Genomic DNA, 13,268 nt, shown 5'->3' on the forward strand with positions numbered 1-13,268 from the left:
TTCTAAACCACACGAAACTCCCTCATTGCCCCTGTCATGTACGCATTGCAATACTTCAATGATAGTATTAGTACTATTTTCAACCATGGAGATTCAGGGTAAGAATATAGGTCCGCTGCAAGCTGTGCTTGTCGACTACGTGGATCGAGTGGTCAGGTTCAGTGGCTTGAATGATTGCATGTCATCGTATTACATGCGTGGATCGATGCTCATGATGTCAATCACTGGGCTGGCTGGTAGAGACTCGATCATTAACAAACGCCGTCATACTAGCTGGAATAATGCGGTTTGAGTTCGGCGTGCAACAACAAATCAATCATAAAAGAATGTTGCCGCACGTGATTCTGCTCTGATTCGGACAATGTGTGAAGCCCATTTCTGGTGTCCCCCGGCGGCGTAAAACCATACTCACTCACTCACTCACTCACTCTGATTCGGACGCAACATACACATGCAAAAAAACATTCCGGGGACGAGATATATCCGGGAACAACGCATGCGGGGAAACTCAAAATTGGCATGTTTTCTTCAATAATGTAACGTGTACGTAATGTGGTGACACATATTTTTTAAAACACGAGAACGCGAGATCGCGACACTTCACCAATATTGCGAGCTCCCGTTCTCGCGTTCTTGTGTTTTTGTGCTAATTGCCTATACAGTCATATATAACTACTTTTAAAAACGCGAGATCGTGACACTTGACCAATGTCGGGATCTCGCGTTCCCGTGGTCTCGCATTCTCTTGCTTTTGTGCAAATTGAACAATGTTGCTATCTCGCGTTTTCGTGCTTTTGTGACAATTGCCTTTACAGTCATAACTACTTTTAAAAACGCGAGAACGCGAGATCGCGACACTTCATCACGTTCTCGCATTCTCGTGCTTTTGTGTCGATTGCCTACACAGTCATATGAAACTATTTGTAAAAACGCGAGTACGCAAGATTGCGACACTTTAATCTCGCGATCTCGCGTTTCTCTGCCAATAACCTATACAGTTATCTGGTGGCTCACTCGTCTGAGGCGTCGCAATTCGCCTGTGATTATTTCAATAACTGACGGCTTTAGCTACAGTTCTGCTGATGCGACTTTAAGCAAAATTTACTCGCTCCCTGACGGGGATATCTTTTCCACCTTCCGGACATTTTATGTTTTCACTATCATTGGACAATTTCTTTTGTTAGATTATATTGAGTTTGTTTTTAATTCAAAGTATATAGGAAACTGTAAAAACGGGAGAGGAGGTCTTTACGTGCACCTTGTGATGTTACGCATGCGTGTTTACGCGATTTCCTGTTTTGTGGCCTAATTTGACAAGTCTCAAATGGGGGTTTTTACATATGTCCAAATGACGCATTCTCGCGTTGTCCACTTTTGACAAAAACTGCTATGTACTAAAGGCGCGAGAATGCGTTCTCGCGATCTTGCATTCTCGCTCTTTTAGTTTATTTAGCTCGTTTCCAAAGGTCAAGAGAGTGTCCCTTCCAGTATTCCTTACACTCGTGAACAGGGCAAACTGTAAAATGTGCAAACAAACGTCCTGTCAGTGCAGGGCAATTTATCGTTGTGTGCAACGTGTCAACAGTGACGCACCGCCAGACAAAACACCAGGGTAAAGATATGAGTTGGCCATAAAATTAAACTTCTTAGATACGGTGGATATTGCATCAACATTGTCAACATTGTCAGCGAGTCTGACCACTGGATCCAGTTAGTCGCCTCTGACAACAAGCATGGGTTGCTGAAGACCTATGCTAAGCAGGATGTTCATTTTGTAGAACAATATGCCTATCCTGTGCTCCATTATGTAGAACAATATGCCTACAATATGCCCAATTCTATGGTCGATCATGTAAAACATTATGGCTATATGTTTCTTATGTTCCGTTTTGTAGAACAATATGACCATCCTATGGACCATTATGTACAATGATATGCCCATCCTATGGTCCATTATGTAGAACAATATACCAATCCTATTGTCGATTATGTAGAGCAAGGTGTCCCATCCTATGGTCCATTATGTAGAACAAGATATCCCATCTTATGTACCCTTATGTAGAACAATGTGCCTATCATATGTTCGATTATGTAGAACAATATGCCTATCCTACATGTATGTCCCATCTTCAATAACGTGGAAAGGAAAAAGGAAAATCATAACAGTTCATTTGGTTACTCTTACAGAACCAAACGTTGTGTACATCTCGTTAATATACGATGATTTACAGACACGACACGGCGTTAACATTGCCCAACATTATCCTTGAGTGCAGGATTCTATGTCGCATGTTTTTGTTACGGTACAGAGATATTACTTTGGATACCGACTTTTCAATTAATTTGTTTCGTTAAGACAAACATTAAGGGATACGCAAAGAGCAGTATTTATAACAAACATGACAGAATCGGAAATAGTGTGCTATACATTTTAATATTGATATCGAGATAAAAGCAGCACTTCATGGTCCCACGTGATGAATCACTGTGTTGAACTACCGGCTCTATGGATCGCAGATGAAAACTTTGAACTGAAACACAAAAGCAAGATACACTACAAGTTCGTTTGCTTTTTAACGCCACTGCAATATGGTTAAGCGAGGATATGTGTGGCATCTTCCTCTAATAAGTTGGCACACCATGATGTTACTGAAATACTGTTAAGAAGCGTTAACTTACTTAACCTTTACTCACTCTCTTACCAGCATCATCAAGCATTACATTCTTTAATATACCCTGGAACTGTTCATATCCATTTGACTCAATTTATGTTTCAGGCTAGCAAGTAATAATAAAACACTAAGTCTTAAACTCAGTTCAGACAACAAATGTATAACTAAGAACAGGTAAACGACGTACTTCTTCCAGGACACCGTGGAAGAAGTCGAGGCCAGTACCGTACCCAATCTGCATTGCACACTGGCTTTTCCCGATGTTTCCTGCAAATTATTCAAGAAATGATGAATAGGGAAGAAGGTATAGTTATAATTGTGATCACTTTGAAAGTTTTTTTCAGATAGATAAACGGTCGTCATTTAAGCAGAATTCGTATTCTCGTATTCATTTTTTTCGTTTAAAACAAAACAGACTCAAGTGGTTCAAGTGCTTAACTTCACAAATAGGGATGAACTAAACAAATGAAACTATACACCTTTATATGTTTAATGGTAGCTAATAAATAATAGTGAACACGAAATGGTTATTCGATGGTTATGTATTTGTCGGGTGTCATCATTGTATTTTTGGACACTAAGTTTACAGTGTTGCTGCGATTGTTTTGAACCCAGTAATGTATTGATAACATTTGTAATGTTTTGGTAAATTCCAGTTTTTAATTGTATACATCTTTTGTCCCGGCAGTTTATATTTTTACATTTCAGATGAATGAAGAAAATAAGATTGTGAACATTGAACCTCTCTAGTGCCAGTCAGAAAATGAGTCCGTAAAATCTTTGATTCGATGTCGTTTGTGTTGGCATTTATACCTTCATGAAAAATTAACTGCTGTTGGTAACTTTGGCAATTTGAAATACGGTAGACCAGTTCAATGATAGTGATTCCCTTCCGTTTGCTTAATATGTTTTCAGGTGCCATAACCACAAAATAACGGTGTGTATCATACTGTTCAAGTTGGATTCTTTCATACAGGAAATATTTCAAACGACCATCCAAATATTTGTACCATCAAATGTCCTCTGTTTCCTGGAGGTATTGACTTCTGCTTTCATCAGCCCATCCTTGATGATCAGCTTCACCTCAATCAGGGACGTCGTGGCCTGAAATGTACCCACACACAAATGTTCAAACCCACAACGGATAATATCAACTCGTAACTAGTCCATTACCTTCATGTTTCCCAGCAACTATTGTCCACTTTGTTACGATGTTAATAGTGTGAGTAAACATTCCCGTGTATGTTTGTGTGTGTGGCTGCTTGTACTAGTCTGGACTGATGCCGATTTATAGTGCTAGCACACTGAGATACCATGCCGCAGTTTTACATGAATACACCACTCAGACACAGTATACTGACTCCGAGCCGACCAGTCCTTGTTTAGCCCCTTAATGCCGAGCGCCAGACAAGGTAACAACAAGTACCATCTTTTAACGTCTTTTGGTTTGACGCGCCTGGGGATCGAACCCCGGACCTTCCGCTCCAGTAGTGGGAGAAATATGAAACTCGGTATTGGGAGAAGAGGTACAGATAGTCGACGTGAGGATTCTGAGAATATGCGGGAAATAGCAACTTAACCAAGCTGTTTTTAACATGGACTTGTCCGACATAGCTAAATAGGATTCTATTCAGGGAGTCATCATTATTAAAATACGGTAAATATATTTATAGCTTGGGTTCTACAAAAATGTCGATACTCATATATGTTGCGCCCTTCATGGTTTTTTCTCCCTGCTTTGTTTTATTGTATGCTAAGCAACTCCCACTCGTCGTTTATTTCTATAATATAGACATGTTCTCGCTTGACTAGAATGAATGTTGTCTGACCCGATCAGCAATGTTCCAGATTCATAAGAGCGTCTGGAACAGGTTAACCAGTCAGTCAGTGGGTTGAGCGCCCTTTTATTAGCAATATCACGGCGGGAGATTCCAGAAATGGGCCTCACACATTGCATCCACCTCGGAATCGAACCCATACCTTAAGGGTAATGATAGAATGCTTTGAACATTTGGCTACCCACCTCCCCAAGAGGTGTCAGCATCGATCCCTAACCATTAGGGTACGATGCCAAGCAATAAATAGAGCTTGACGATCGGTTCACAATGTCAGTCGGCTCTAACAAGTATTGGTACAGGGGACCTGTTCCTGCATAAATATGTGATGGAGTGTAAGAACAAAGTTTTTTATACTCACTGTGTAAGTTATATTCAAAGTATGTGTTACGTTGTTGCTGTTGACAACACGAAAGTAGACAGTTGAGCGCTGGGTGGTAATGTAGATGCTGCCGCCGTGTCCGCAGTCGTCGTTGGTGACGATAGCCTGTGCTTTGCTTGTTGTCTGAGTTTGTTTGAAGGAGAAGGAGATGATTAAGGTGTTACCGAAATGCATGTTGGAGAAACGCAGGATGCGGAGTTGGGTGTTGTTGCTGAAGACGCCGTGGCCTCTGCTTGTAGTAACAATTCCAGTGTTTTGTACGTAGTGGCGGTTGGCAGAATGGTCATTAACGTCGCTGTTGAAAGGAAGGTAAACCTCGGCCTGACAAACTGAAATGAAAATGATATTCATAATGTTGTGATCTATATTCACATAATGCAACCTTCTTCACACTTGTTTCATGCATGTGTACCTCGTTATCTCCTATAATTACAGTTGCAAGAACCACATAAATACCTTAAGTCAAAAGGTTATTGAGTATAATATCTTCATCGTTGGTCTCAGCTCATGTATGTTCATATGTATTAAGCAAAGATAAATTGTCAGTGCAAGAGATTAATCAGTCTAGATAATCCACCGAAACAAATTCCATTTGGCACAAAAGACAAAATAGCTGTGAAAATGATATGAATGGACCACTGAAAATCAGAGATAACACCAGGTGTTCGCGATGGGGGTAAGCATGGCCTGCCCTTACGCGAGCACCAGCCATTCATACAATTTGCTCAAAGAAGTATGTTCTGCCAGGCACCGCAAAGCAGTTTTCCTGCCATGCAACGGCGACCTGTAAACAAACCAGACAATCAAGTGATTAATGGACCAGAAAATCCAGCGACACGATAGTGCTTTTACTGATTTCGATGAAACTGATAGGAACGATATGTAAAGTTTGAATTACTTCTGTGGACAAGTGTAGATATTATGCTTTTTATAAGTAAAGAAAAACCTTTAAGATATATATTCGTTTTCCAACAGAGTGGAACAGTGCAACACAACAAAAGTACCACACTGACTATCTACAGGTGCAGGGTTACCTGGGGATGCGACATTCTGGCCAGTGATGCAGCTGCAACTTGTACTTGAGTACACAGTTCCGGGAGCGCAGTATCTAGTGATCCAGTTTCCATGAATCAGCTGCTGATACTGAGCAGTATTGCCAGGCTTTGCCTTCGTAGAGCCGTCGCACAACGACGAGGGAGCAGAAGTCAGTGGAGCAGATGTTGACGGTGCAGCAGTTGATGGAGCAAATGGTTCATCTGTGACGAAAACAAAAAAACAAATTCTTGGTATGCGATTGTTTGTGTATGTCAGATATTATGTCTGATGCAATTCCCTATTTTGCCTTACACCATATGCCCCGTGTTGTTTCAGGTAAACAATTGTCTTTGCATGTGTTTGTGACGGGCTCGCGAACATCTGGTAACAGAGCTATGTGATAGTGATTCATAAACACGTGCTTACAATATAGTCGGAATAGTACAATGGATATAACCCATGATTGTGGAAATGGTTTTGTCGCTTTTATTCACAATACCTCCCCGTTCTTAAACTTTAAGGTCATGGTGGTGTCGAATGAAAGGATAACAATGAACTAATATTCTCGTATTTAGTATGTATAGAGTTTACCACGCACCTTCAGCTTCCACTGTGCAGACAACATTAGCTGGCCAATCGCACACCAAGTGTTGCTGGTTCCAGTACAGACCCGGACTACATTGCATGTTATGGAAAATAGCACTGGTCCCTGGTCTGGGTTCCTGGCACTGTATGAACCGGGCACAGTCATCGGGGTCTGGCAAGTATCCAATACCGTTGGCATACCGACAACCTCTGCATGGATCTAAAAAATACGAATAATGTTTTTCGTTGAACCTTCAGCTGTTTACATCCGATTTGATACTTATACCACCTGTATGTTGGTGTAATTAACACAATTCGTTTCTAAGCTATCTACAACGCATCACATTAAACTTTAATTAATGGAGAAAGTTTCCTTCCTAACTGAATCTATTTTTACATAAATCTTAGCACAAGTGAAAGTTTGAATCCATGTACAGTGTGTGCATGCCACTTAGGTGGGACTAGGGGTTTAGACCTTACCTGAGCATCCCCCTGTGTTACACGTTTCTGTGTATGTATCATCAGAGGACCCTACACAGTTATTGCCGCCGAAACTTGGAACAGGACTGTTGCAGCGTCTGGTTCTGGACACCGTTCTAGATCCACCTCCACACGAAGCTGAGCACGTGCTAGTGGTGATGATCCAGGTCGACCAGCCCCCATGAACTATAAATAATCGATGGTAATCGAAATACAGATGAACATATCAATTACGTAAACCGTAAGATACAGAGGAACAGCTGATTCAGCTGAAACTTTGAAAGATGATGTGGACATATTGAAAAGCTATTTATGTTAGTAGTCGGGATCAATCTATTTGCTGTTTTGTGATATTTGAAAGTACATTAGCTAATGCTCATTACACAGTGATTTTATGTGAAATTTCGTATATATGTAGTTGTGAATGGGGCCATGTGATGTAAACGATTTTACGATATTCAAACTTTGGACCTTTATTTGATCTTTGTACTTTGTACTTTGCACTTATAATTTCTCAAAATGCATTTCCTCATGAGTGCATCTCCTCAGAAACCACTTTACCAAAAAATCTGAAAAATATCTGCGCAAAATTCGAATCCGATTTTCATTGTGGTGGCCATATGTCAAAGGCTTTTCATTTCCCTTTCTCAGTCTTTGTTCATCAAATATGATGATGTAGTAAGTAGTTGGGCTCAACATACATGTATATGATCCGATTGTTTGGCGATATTAAATATTTCCATTTGACACATTATACTATACTTATGGCTGTTACTCCATCATTATATTCCATAAATAAATGCCATTTGTTGAGTGTGCTGTTCTAATTCTTTTGCACAATGTTGATCGTGTTTTGACCATGCTTCTTAATTCTCTCTCGCTATTTGGCTATGTGCGTGACCGAGAGAGATGGAATTTAGCATGTAGGTTTCTCCTCATGATGACATCATATTTTGTTCACAACATTTGAATTTCAACGCTAACAACAGCTCTTTTTGTGAAGTGACTGTCCTTGACTACATATAATTGTCGATAAATCTAGGAGAGCTTCAGGATCGTGGAGCTATCTGTCAGAAACAGGAAAGGTATTTGTGAACAAATACTTACTTTAACTTGAACAAATGTTACGTTGACGTAATATCCATTGGTAAACGGAGTGCACAAGCACTGCGATATTCATGTCCGCATTTACATGACGTGAAGCTGATTATAAACTCACCTGGGCATCTTGCTGCGTTGCAAGTCTCTGAATAATCTCCTGTTGCGGATCCAACACAGTCCGCTCCGCCGTTGCTGGGAGCAGGGTTGGTGCAGGTCCTGGTCCTGGAGATGGTTCTAGATCCTCCTCCACATGACGCTGAACAATCTCCGGTTGTAACCGTCCACTCAGTCCAGTTTCCGTCAACTTTGTTGTAAAAAGAATAACGCATAACGCATAACTTTTTTTTTAAGAAAATCGCATACATGAAAATGTATTTACTTTCATTCAATTGGTAAAAATAAAGATAATGGTAAAATACCAAATACCAATTTGTTTATGATTGCTTTTGTATATACAATAAAAGGCAGTTTGAATGGCTGACAAGTTTTTTTTAATACATACAAATACCCTGTTATTACCTGACCACGTTTTACAATGCTCACAATAAATGTTTTTGAACCACTATCAAATAGCGATAATACCAAACTTTGCGAACAAGTGTGAAAGAATGCTTTAAATATGGTATTATGCGTACCTGGACATCCGTTGGTGCTGCAACTCTCTGTGTATTGATCAGACGGAGACCCTACACAGTCCGCTCCGCCGTTGCTGGGAGCAGGGTTGGTGCAGGCCCTGGTCCTGGAGATGGTTTTAGATCCTCCTCCACAGGATACAGAACACACTCCGACAGTATCCGTCCACTCAGTCCAGTTTCCGTCAACTGTATTGTAAGAACAAATGATTGAGATAACAAGGTAGCGTGACCATCAGGATTTGTAAATGGGCAAGATTTTTTAAAAAAAAGATCAATATATTTATAAAAAGAACATTAACGTTGTTATCCACTGATCTAAGTTGACGGTGATGTTAATATCGTAAGAGGGGCGGTCGGGTAGCCTAGTGGTTAAAGCGTTCGTTCGTCACGCCGAAGACCCGGGTTCGATTCCTAACATGGGGACAATGTGTGAAGCCCATTTCTGGTGTCTCACGTCATGATAGTGCTCGAATATTGCACAAAGCGGCGTAAAACCATACTCATTCACTCACTATTATCGTAAGAATGAAACGTGAAATGGTTTGGTTTGCTGATTAGTCTACTGATTTTCAGTCATGTTTTCTATAACATCTCATCACCCTTTTCTAAAATAAGCTACAAATTTCTCGAGCTTCGTAACAAAGAAGAAAAAGCAATTGTGCAATGCTTATTTAACAAGTAAGGTCCACTAGTGTATTATAAAATCAATTTCAGTCCGACATGGTAGACATGAATAATTTCAAAACATCATCTAGCGGTCAGGCGCAAGAGACACAATAGTGATGACTATTATATGAATGGATCGCTGAAAATCTTGATGACACCAGGTGTTAGCGAAAAGGGTACTCATGTCCTTAAGGATGACTTTCAAAATAGATAAAAGGCCAGGTATTTCAAAATAGATAAAAGGCCAGGTATTTCAAAAGTACATACAAAATAAGTACCAAAATCTGGTGTCCCCCGCCGTGATATTGCTTGAATATTGCTAAAAGCGGCGTAAAAGCAAACTCACTCACTCACTCATTAAATGAGACAGGTTAATAAAATGCAACATAACTTAAAGGATATACTCGATCTTAATGCTTTCAAGTATGACTTACATCGATGTGAAACAACAGAAAAAATACAGCTTAGAAAATCAATGTGTTTGGCTATACCTTTGCAGACCTTCTGCACCAGAGTGACGATAATGTCGTTGAGTTCACTAAAAGCGGTAATATTCTTGACATTGGCGTTAGATGATGCAATGTCGTTTAGCTCTGAGATCCTGATTCTTGATCCGATTCCGATCGCAAACATCTCGATGTCCAAAGCTTTCGCATCTGCAGCTTCTTGTGCAGTTCTGTCTGGATATCGGGACCGGCCGTCGGTGATGACGATGCCGACTTTAGGAACGCCAGGACGACTCTCATTACGCATTATCTCTGTCATTTTGGCGATTCCAAGGTGCGTGTGTGTCCCTTCTTGAGGGTGACCAAACTGGTTGATCTGTGCCTGCAGTTGTGACCGGTTGGTGCTGAGATGCGCTACGTCAGATACAGACGAACTGAAGACCACGGCACCAAACATCTGACCTTCCTCTCCAAGATCAAGCCAGTTTGTCAGCTGGATAAGAGAATTCTTCAGAAGGATAAACTCATCATCTAAGATGCTGTCAGAGCCATCAACAACGGCAACGACATCCAGCAGGTGCGCGCAGTCTGGAAAACACAGAAATATAAATGTTTCCAAATATTACTTCAAGGTTTCATTTAAATCGATTTACGGATTTTCAGTGTCTAAATCGTCGAACATGTATAATATTGCCACGTTCGAATACAAGCAAGTCTCAAATTTGAGCCATTCCTTGAACATAAAGGTATAATAAGTAAACCCGCATTAGAGAAATCAAAAAGGCTCAGGTCACTTAACACGAGAGATAGTAAGGACTTTCAGTTATATTGTACAGTTTTTTAGCCTTATCCTGAAAAGGTTGTGGATTGTAAAATACATATACATATTACACAATAGGACACAATATGTGAATTTGAAAATTACCCAATTCCCAAACTGACTTCTGTTAAGATTGTTAGTTTGTTTAAAAGCCACACTGAGCTATATTCCAGCTATAACGATGGCCTGTAAATCATCGAGTCTGGACCAGACAATACCGTCATTGATTGTATGAGCAGCTACCCACGCTATCCGGGTACGTTGATTCTCAATCAACCAAATCACCGAGCCAGACCTACTGATTATTAAGACTAATATGAAATGATGTGGACCAAAAATTCCAATTTCTAATGATCAGATTGAAACTGATGAGCTGATCTTAATCTGACAATTATATATCACAGTCATATCTTACTCTGGCCAGACACTGCGTGAACACCGAGGACAAGGGCAATCACCGCGAACAAGTTCATCCTGTTCACGAGACGAGACTGAAAGCAAGACGTGTTAGAGTGAGCGAGTTAAATGACATATACAACGATGTTTCAGTAATATCCTGGCATGGTATGCATATAATACGAAAACATTAAACAGTGCAGATCTTACAAGTCTACATCTTCAGAGAAGCCTAGAACCAGAACAGTAAGACCAAAGTGGCGAATTTGAGATGAGGACCAACTACCAGCCGATCTGATACAGTCGAACACAGGTAAGTGACTCTTTAATTATCAAGAATTACCAGCTGTGCTTTGTCAAGAAGCTAATCCTTATGAATCTGTACTACATGCAAACTATATATCGTCGGATCATATGTTTTCGGGCGGCTATGTTTATCGCGAGTACTCCCGCTATGACGAGGCTTGCGGTGTCACACATACATTGCAAATACTCAAAAGATGGCTTGATTTTAAGATAAAGTTTTCTTTTATAAGTTATTGACATGTTTACGGTCGTTCTTGTGATTAGCGAGAAAACTACGAATGTAAACACGGGGATATTATCACGCTTGAGAGTGATGCACGGACGGTGAACATTGCATAGCGTGACACAATCCGGGCAAACCTACCTTTCCAATGAGAAGAGTATGTAGTGTCCGCGGTTGTAGGCTTACGACAAGGTTCCCTGTTACCTGTCGGTCGAGAAGTGAGTTGCGGCGTATGAATGTCACATGATATATTCATGACCACCCAATGACTGCACAGGGTGGACACTCATCCCTTACATGGGCACATGACTCATCTTATCCCCAGATCCGGGTATCAGCTGAAGATTCTGGAAAAAAGACTGAAACACACCTGGCAAACTCTGTCGTCTGTAGCGTCATAATGGGTACTGAGTACAAGCCTTCCAGATCAAATACACCCAAGCTACACAATCACTCTCTATCACATGCAGTCAGAGTAACCCGGCAGTCACGGTGTTTGTTTCTTGTTTGCATGTTACTGAAAAGGCTAGAATATGTTAGCCCTGCTTCACACAGTTCAAATGTCCCGAGAACATGCAAGTCTTTCGTCTTAGATTGCCACGACGATTTTCTATACAATAATGCAAAAACAACATAGACCCATTTATAACAAATAGTATTTGGGATAACACTTTCTTAGTAAAGTACAGTTTCTGGTACTTTTGGGGGGTTGAGTCCCATCCGGGATTCAAAACCAGAATGCCAGAATGAGGTACCTCATCGCCAATACCCGGATGAGACTCAACCCCCAAAAAACTAGAATCTGTACTTAACGAAGAAAGTGTTATCCCAAATATAACATTGCTACATTTGATCACTTTCTAAAACTCATTGTGTGTTCATCAACCCATTTGTTTTGACATTACTTTGAGCAACTAAGGAAAATATTAACGTGTATGTCTATAATGCGTCCAATCCGCACCCTAAATCATGCACAAGGCATTTTATAATCACCCTAGTCGGTGGGTCAGTTGATATTCTCTGGGGAGTATACAACCCAGGCGCTAGAAGGTTAACAGTCAAATTACCATCTCATCCTACCGGGTACCCTGTTACTGCTGGGTGAAGAGACAAGAGGCATATTTCGGACAAAGTCTCTTGCCTAAGGAGACACCACATGTAACAACGGATTCAGTGTGGGGCAGGGCTGAGGCTCTTAGAAACTCTAAGTAGTCAAGCTACCGAACACGGTCGATCCCCGCCAAACTACTCTCCGCGATTGAGTGTTTCCAAATTTCCCTATTGCAGATTCCCTATTCCCTATTGCGTAAGTTGCAGCAATACGGACACTGCTGCACTGCCTCATTAATAACACATATGTTAAGTTTGGGGGAGAGACATTTAGTTTAGAAGTATGCATCCCCACAGGCATCAAACATGCTCCCCTTCTTCCGGATCTTCTTCTTTCTGTATACCTTGAATCAGAACTTCTGCTCGGATTGGCAAAGTCAACACAAGGTAATTTGGCCACTTTAACGTTAGGTGTATCGTTCAAAAACCATCAAAAAGCCAGTTCCCTTCCACTGATTTACCCATCTGAACTAGAACTAAAGGAGGCCATTGAGACCGCCAACTCTCCCTTTATGTGGAGCAATATTCCAGTAGCTCCAGCCATTGGTGTTTACATTTCACAACTTTGAGGTGGAA

General features: G+C 40.8%; 1 protein-coding gene across 2 annotated transcripts; it reads right to left on the reverse strand.

The window, feature by feature from the left end:
• Window positions 1–2,415: 2,415 nt before the first annotated feature.
• LOC124114874 lies at window positions 2,416–11,865 on the reverse strand. Of its 2 annotated transcripts, XM_046475665.2 has the most exons (12): window positions 11,724–11,865; window positions 11,073–11,148; window positions 9,883–10,425; window positions 8,726–8,911; window positions 8,209–8,394; window positions 6,990–7,175; window positions 6,523–6,729; window positions 5,924–6,145; window positions 4,869–5,218; window positions 3,683–3,776; window positions 2,860–2,939; window positions 2,416–2,531 (listed from the first exon to the last, which is right to left on the reverse strand). In XM_046475665.2, the coding sequence occupies exons 2-12, from the start codon at window positions 11,128–11,130 to the stop codon at window positions 2,505–2,507; spliced, it is 2,139 nt and encodes a 712-aa protein (XP_046331621.2). In that variant the 5' UTR covers window positions 11,131–11,148; window positions 11,724–11,865; the 3' UTR covers window positions 2,416–2,504. The 2 variants fall into 2 exon arrangements, with proteins under 2 accessions (XP_046331621.2, XP_048248033.1); XM_048392076.1 differs by lacking the exon at window positions 8,726–8,911.
• Window positions 11,866–13,268: the final 1,403 nt, after the last annotated feature.

The sequence above is a fragment of the Haliotis rufescens genome, unplaced genomic scaffold, assembly GCF_023055435.1.
Source record: "Haliotis rufescens isolate VD_foot unplaced genomic scaffold, xgHalRufe1.0.p SCAF_109, whole genome shotgun sequence".
NCBI lineage: Eukaryota > Metazoa > Mollusca > Gastropoda > Lepetellida > Haliotidae > Haliotis > Haliotis rufescens.

Excerpts from the sequence above, each read along its gene's own strand:
- LOC124114874 (XM_046475665.2), bottom strand. The coding sequence starts at position 11,130 with ATGAACTTGTTCGCGGTGATTGCCCTTGTCCTCGGTGTTCACGCAGTG. Across the intron at positions 3,777-4,868 it reads CTTTGAATATAACTTACACA|GCCACGACGTCCCTGATTGA; the intron begins GTGAGTATAAAA and ends GGTACATTTCAG. Across the intron at positions 2,940-3,682 it reads GAAACAGAGGACATTTGATG|GAAACATCGGGAAAAGCCAG; the intron begins GTACAAATATTT and ends AATAATTTGCAG.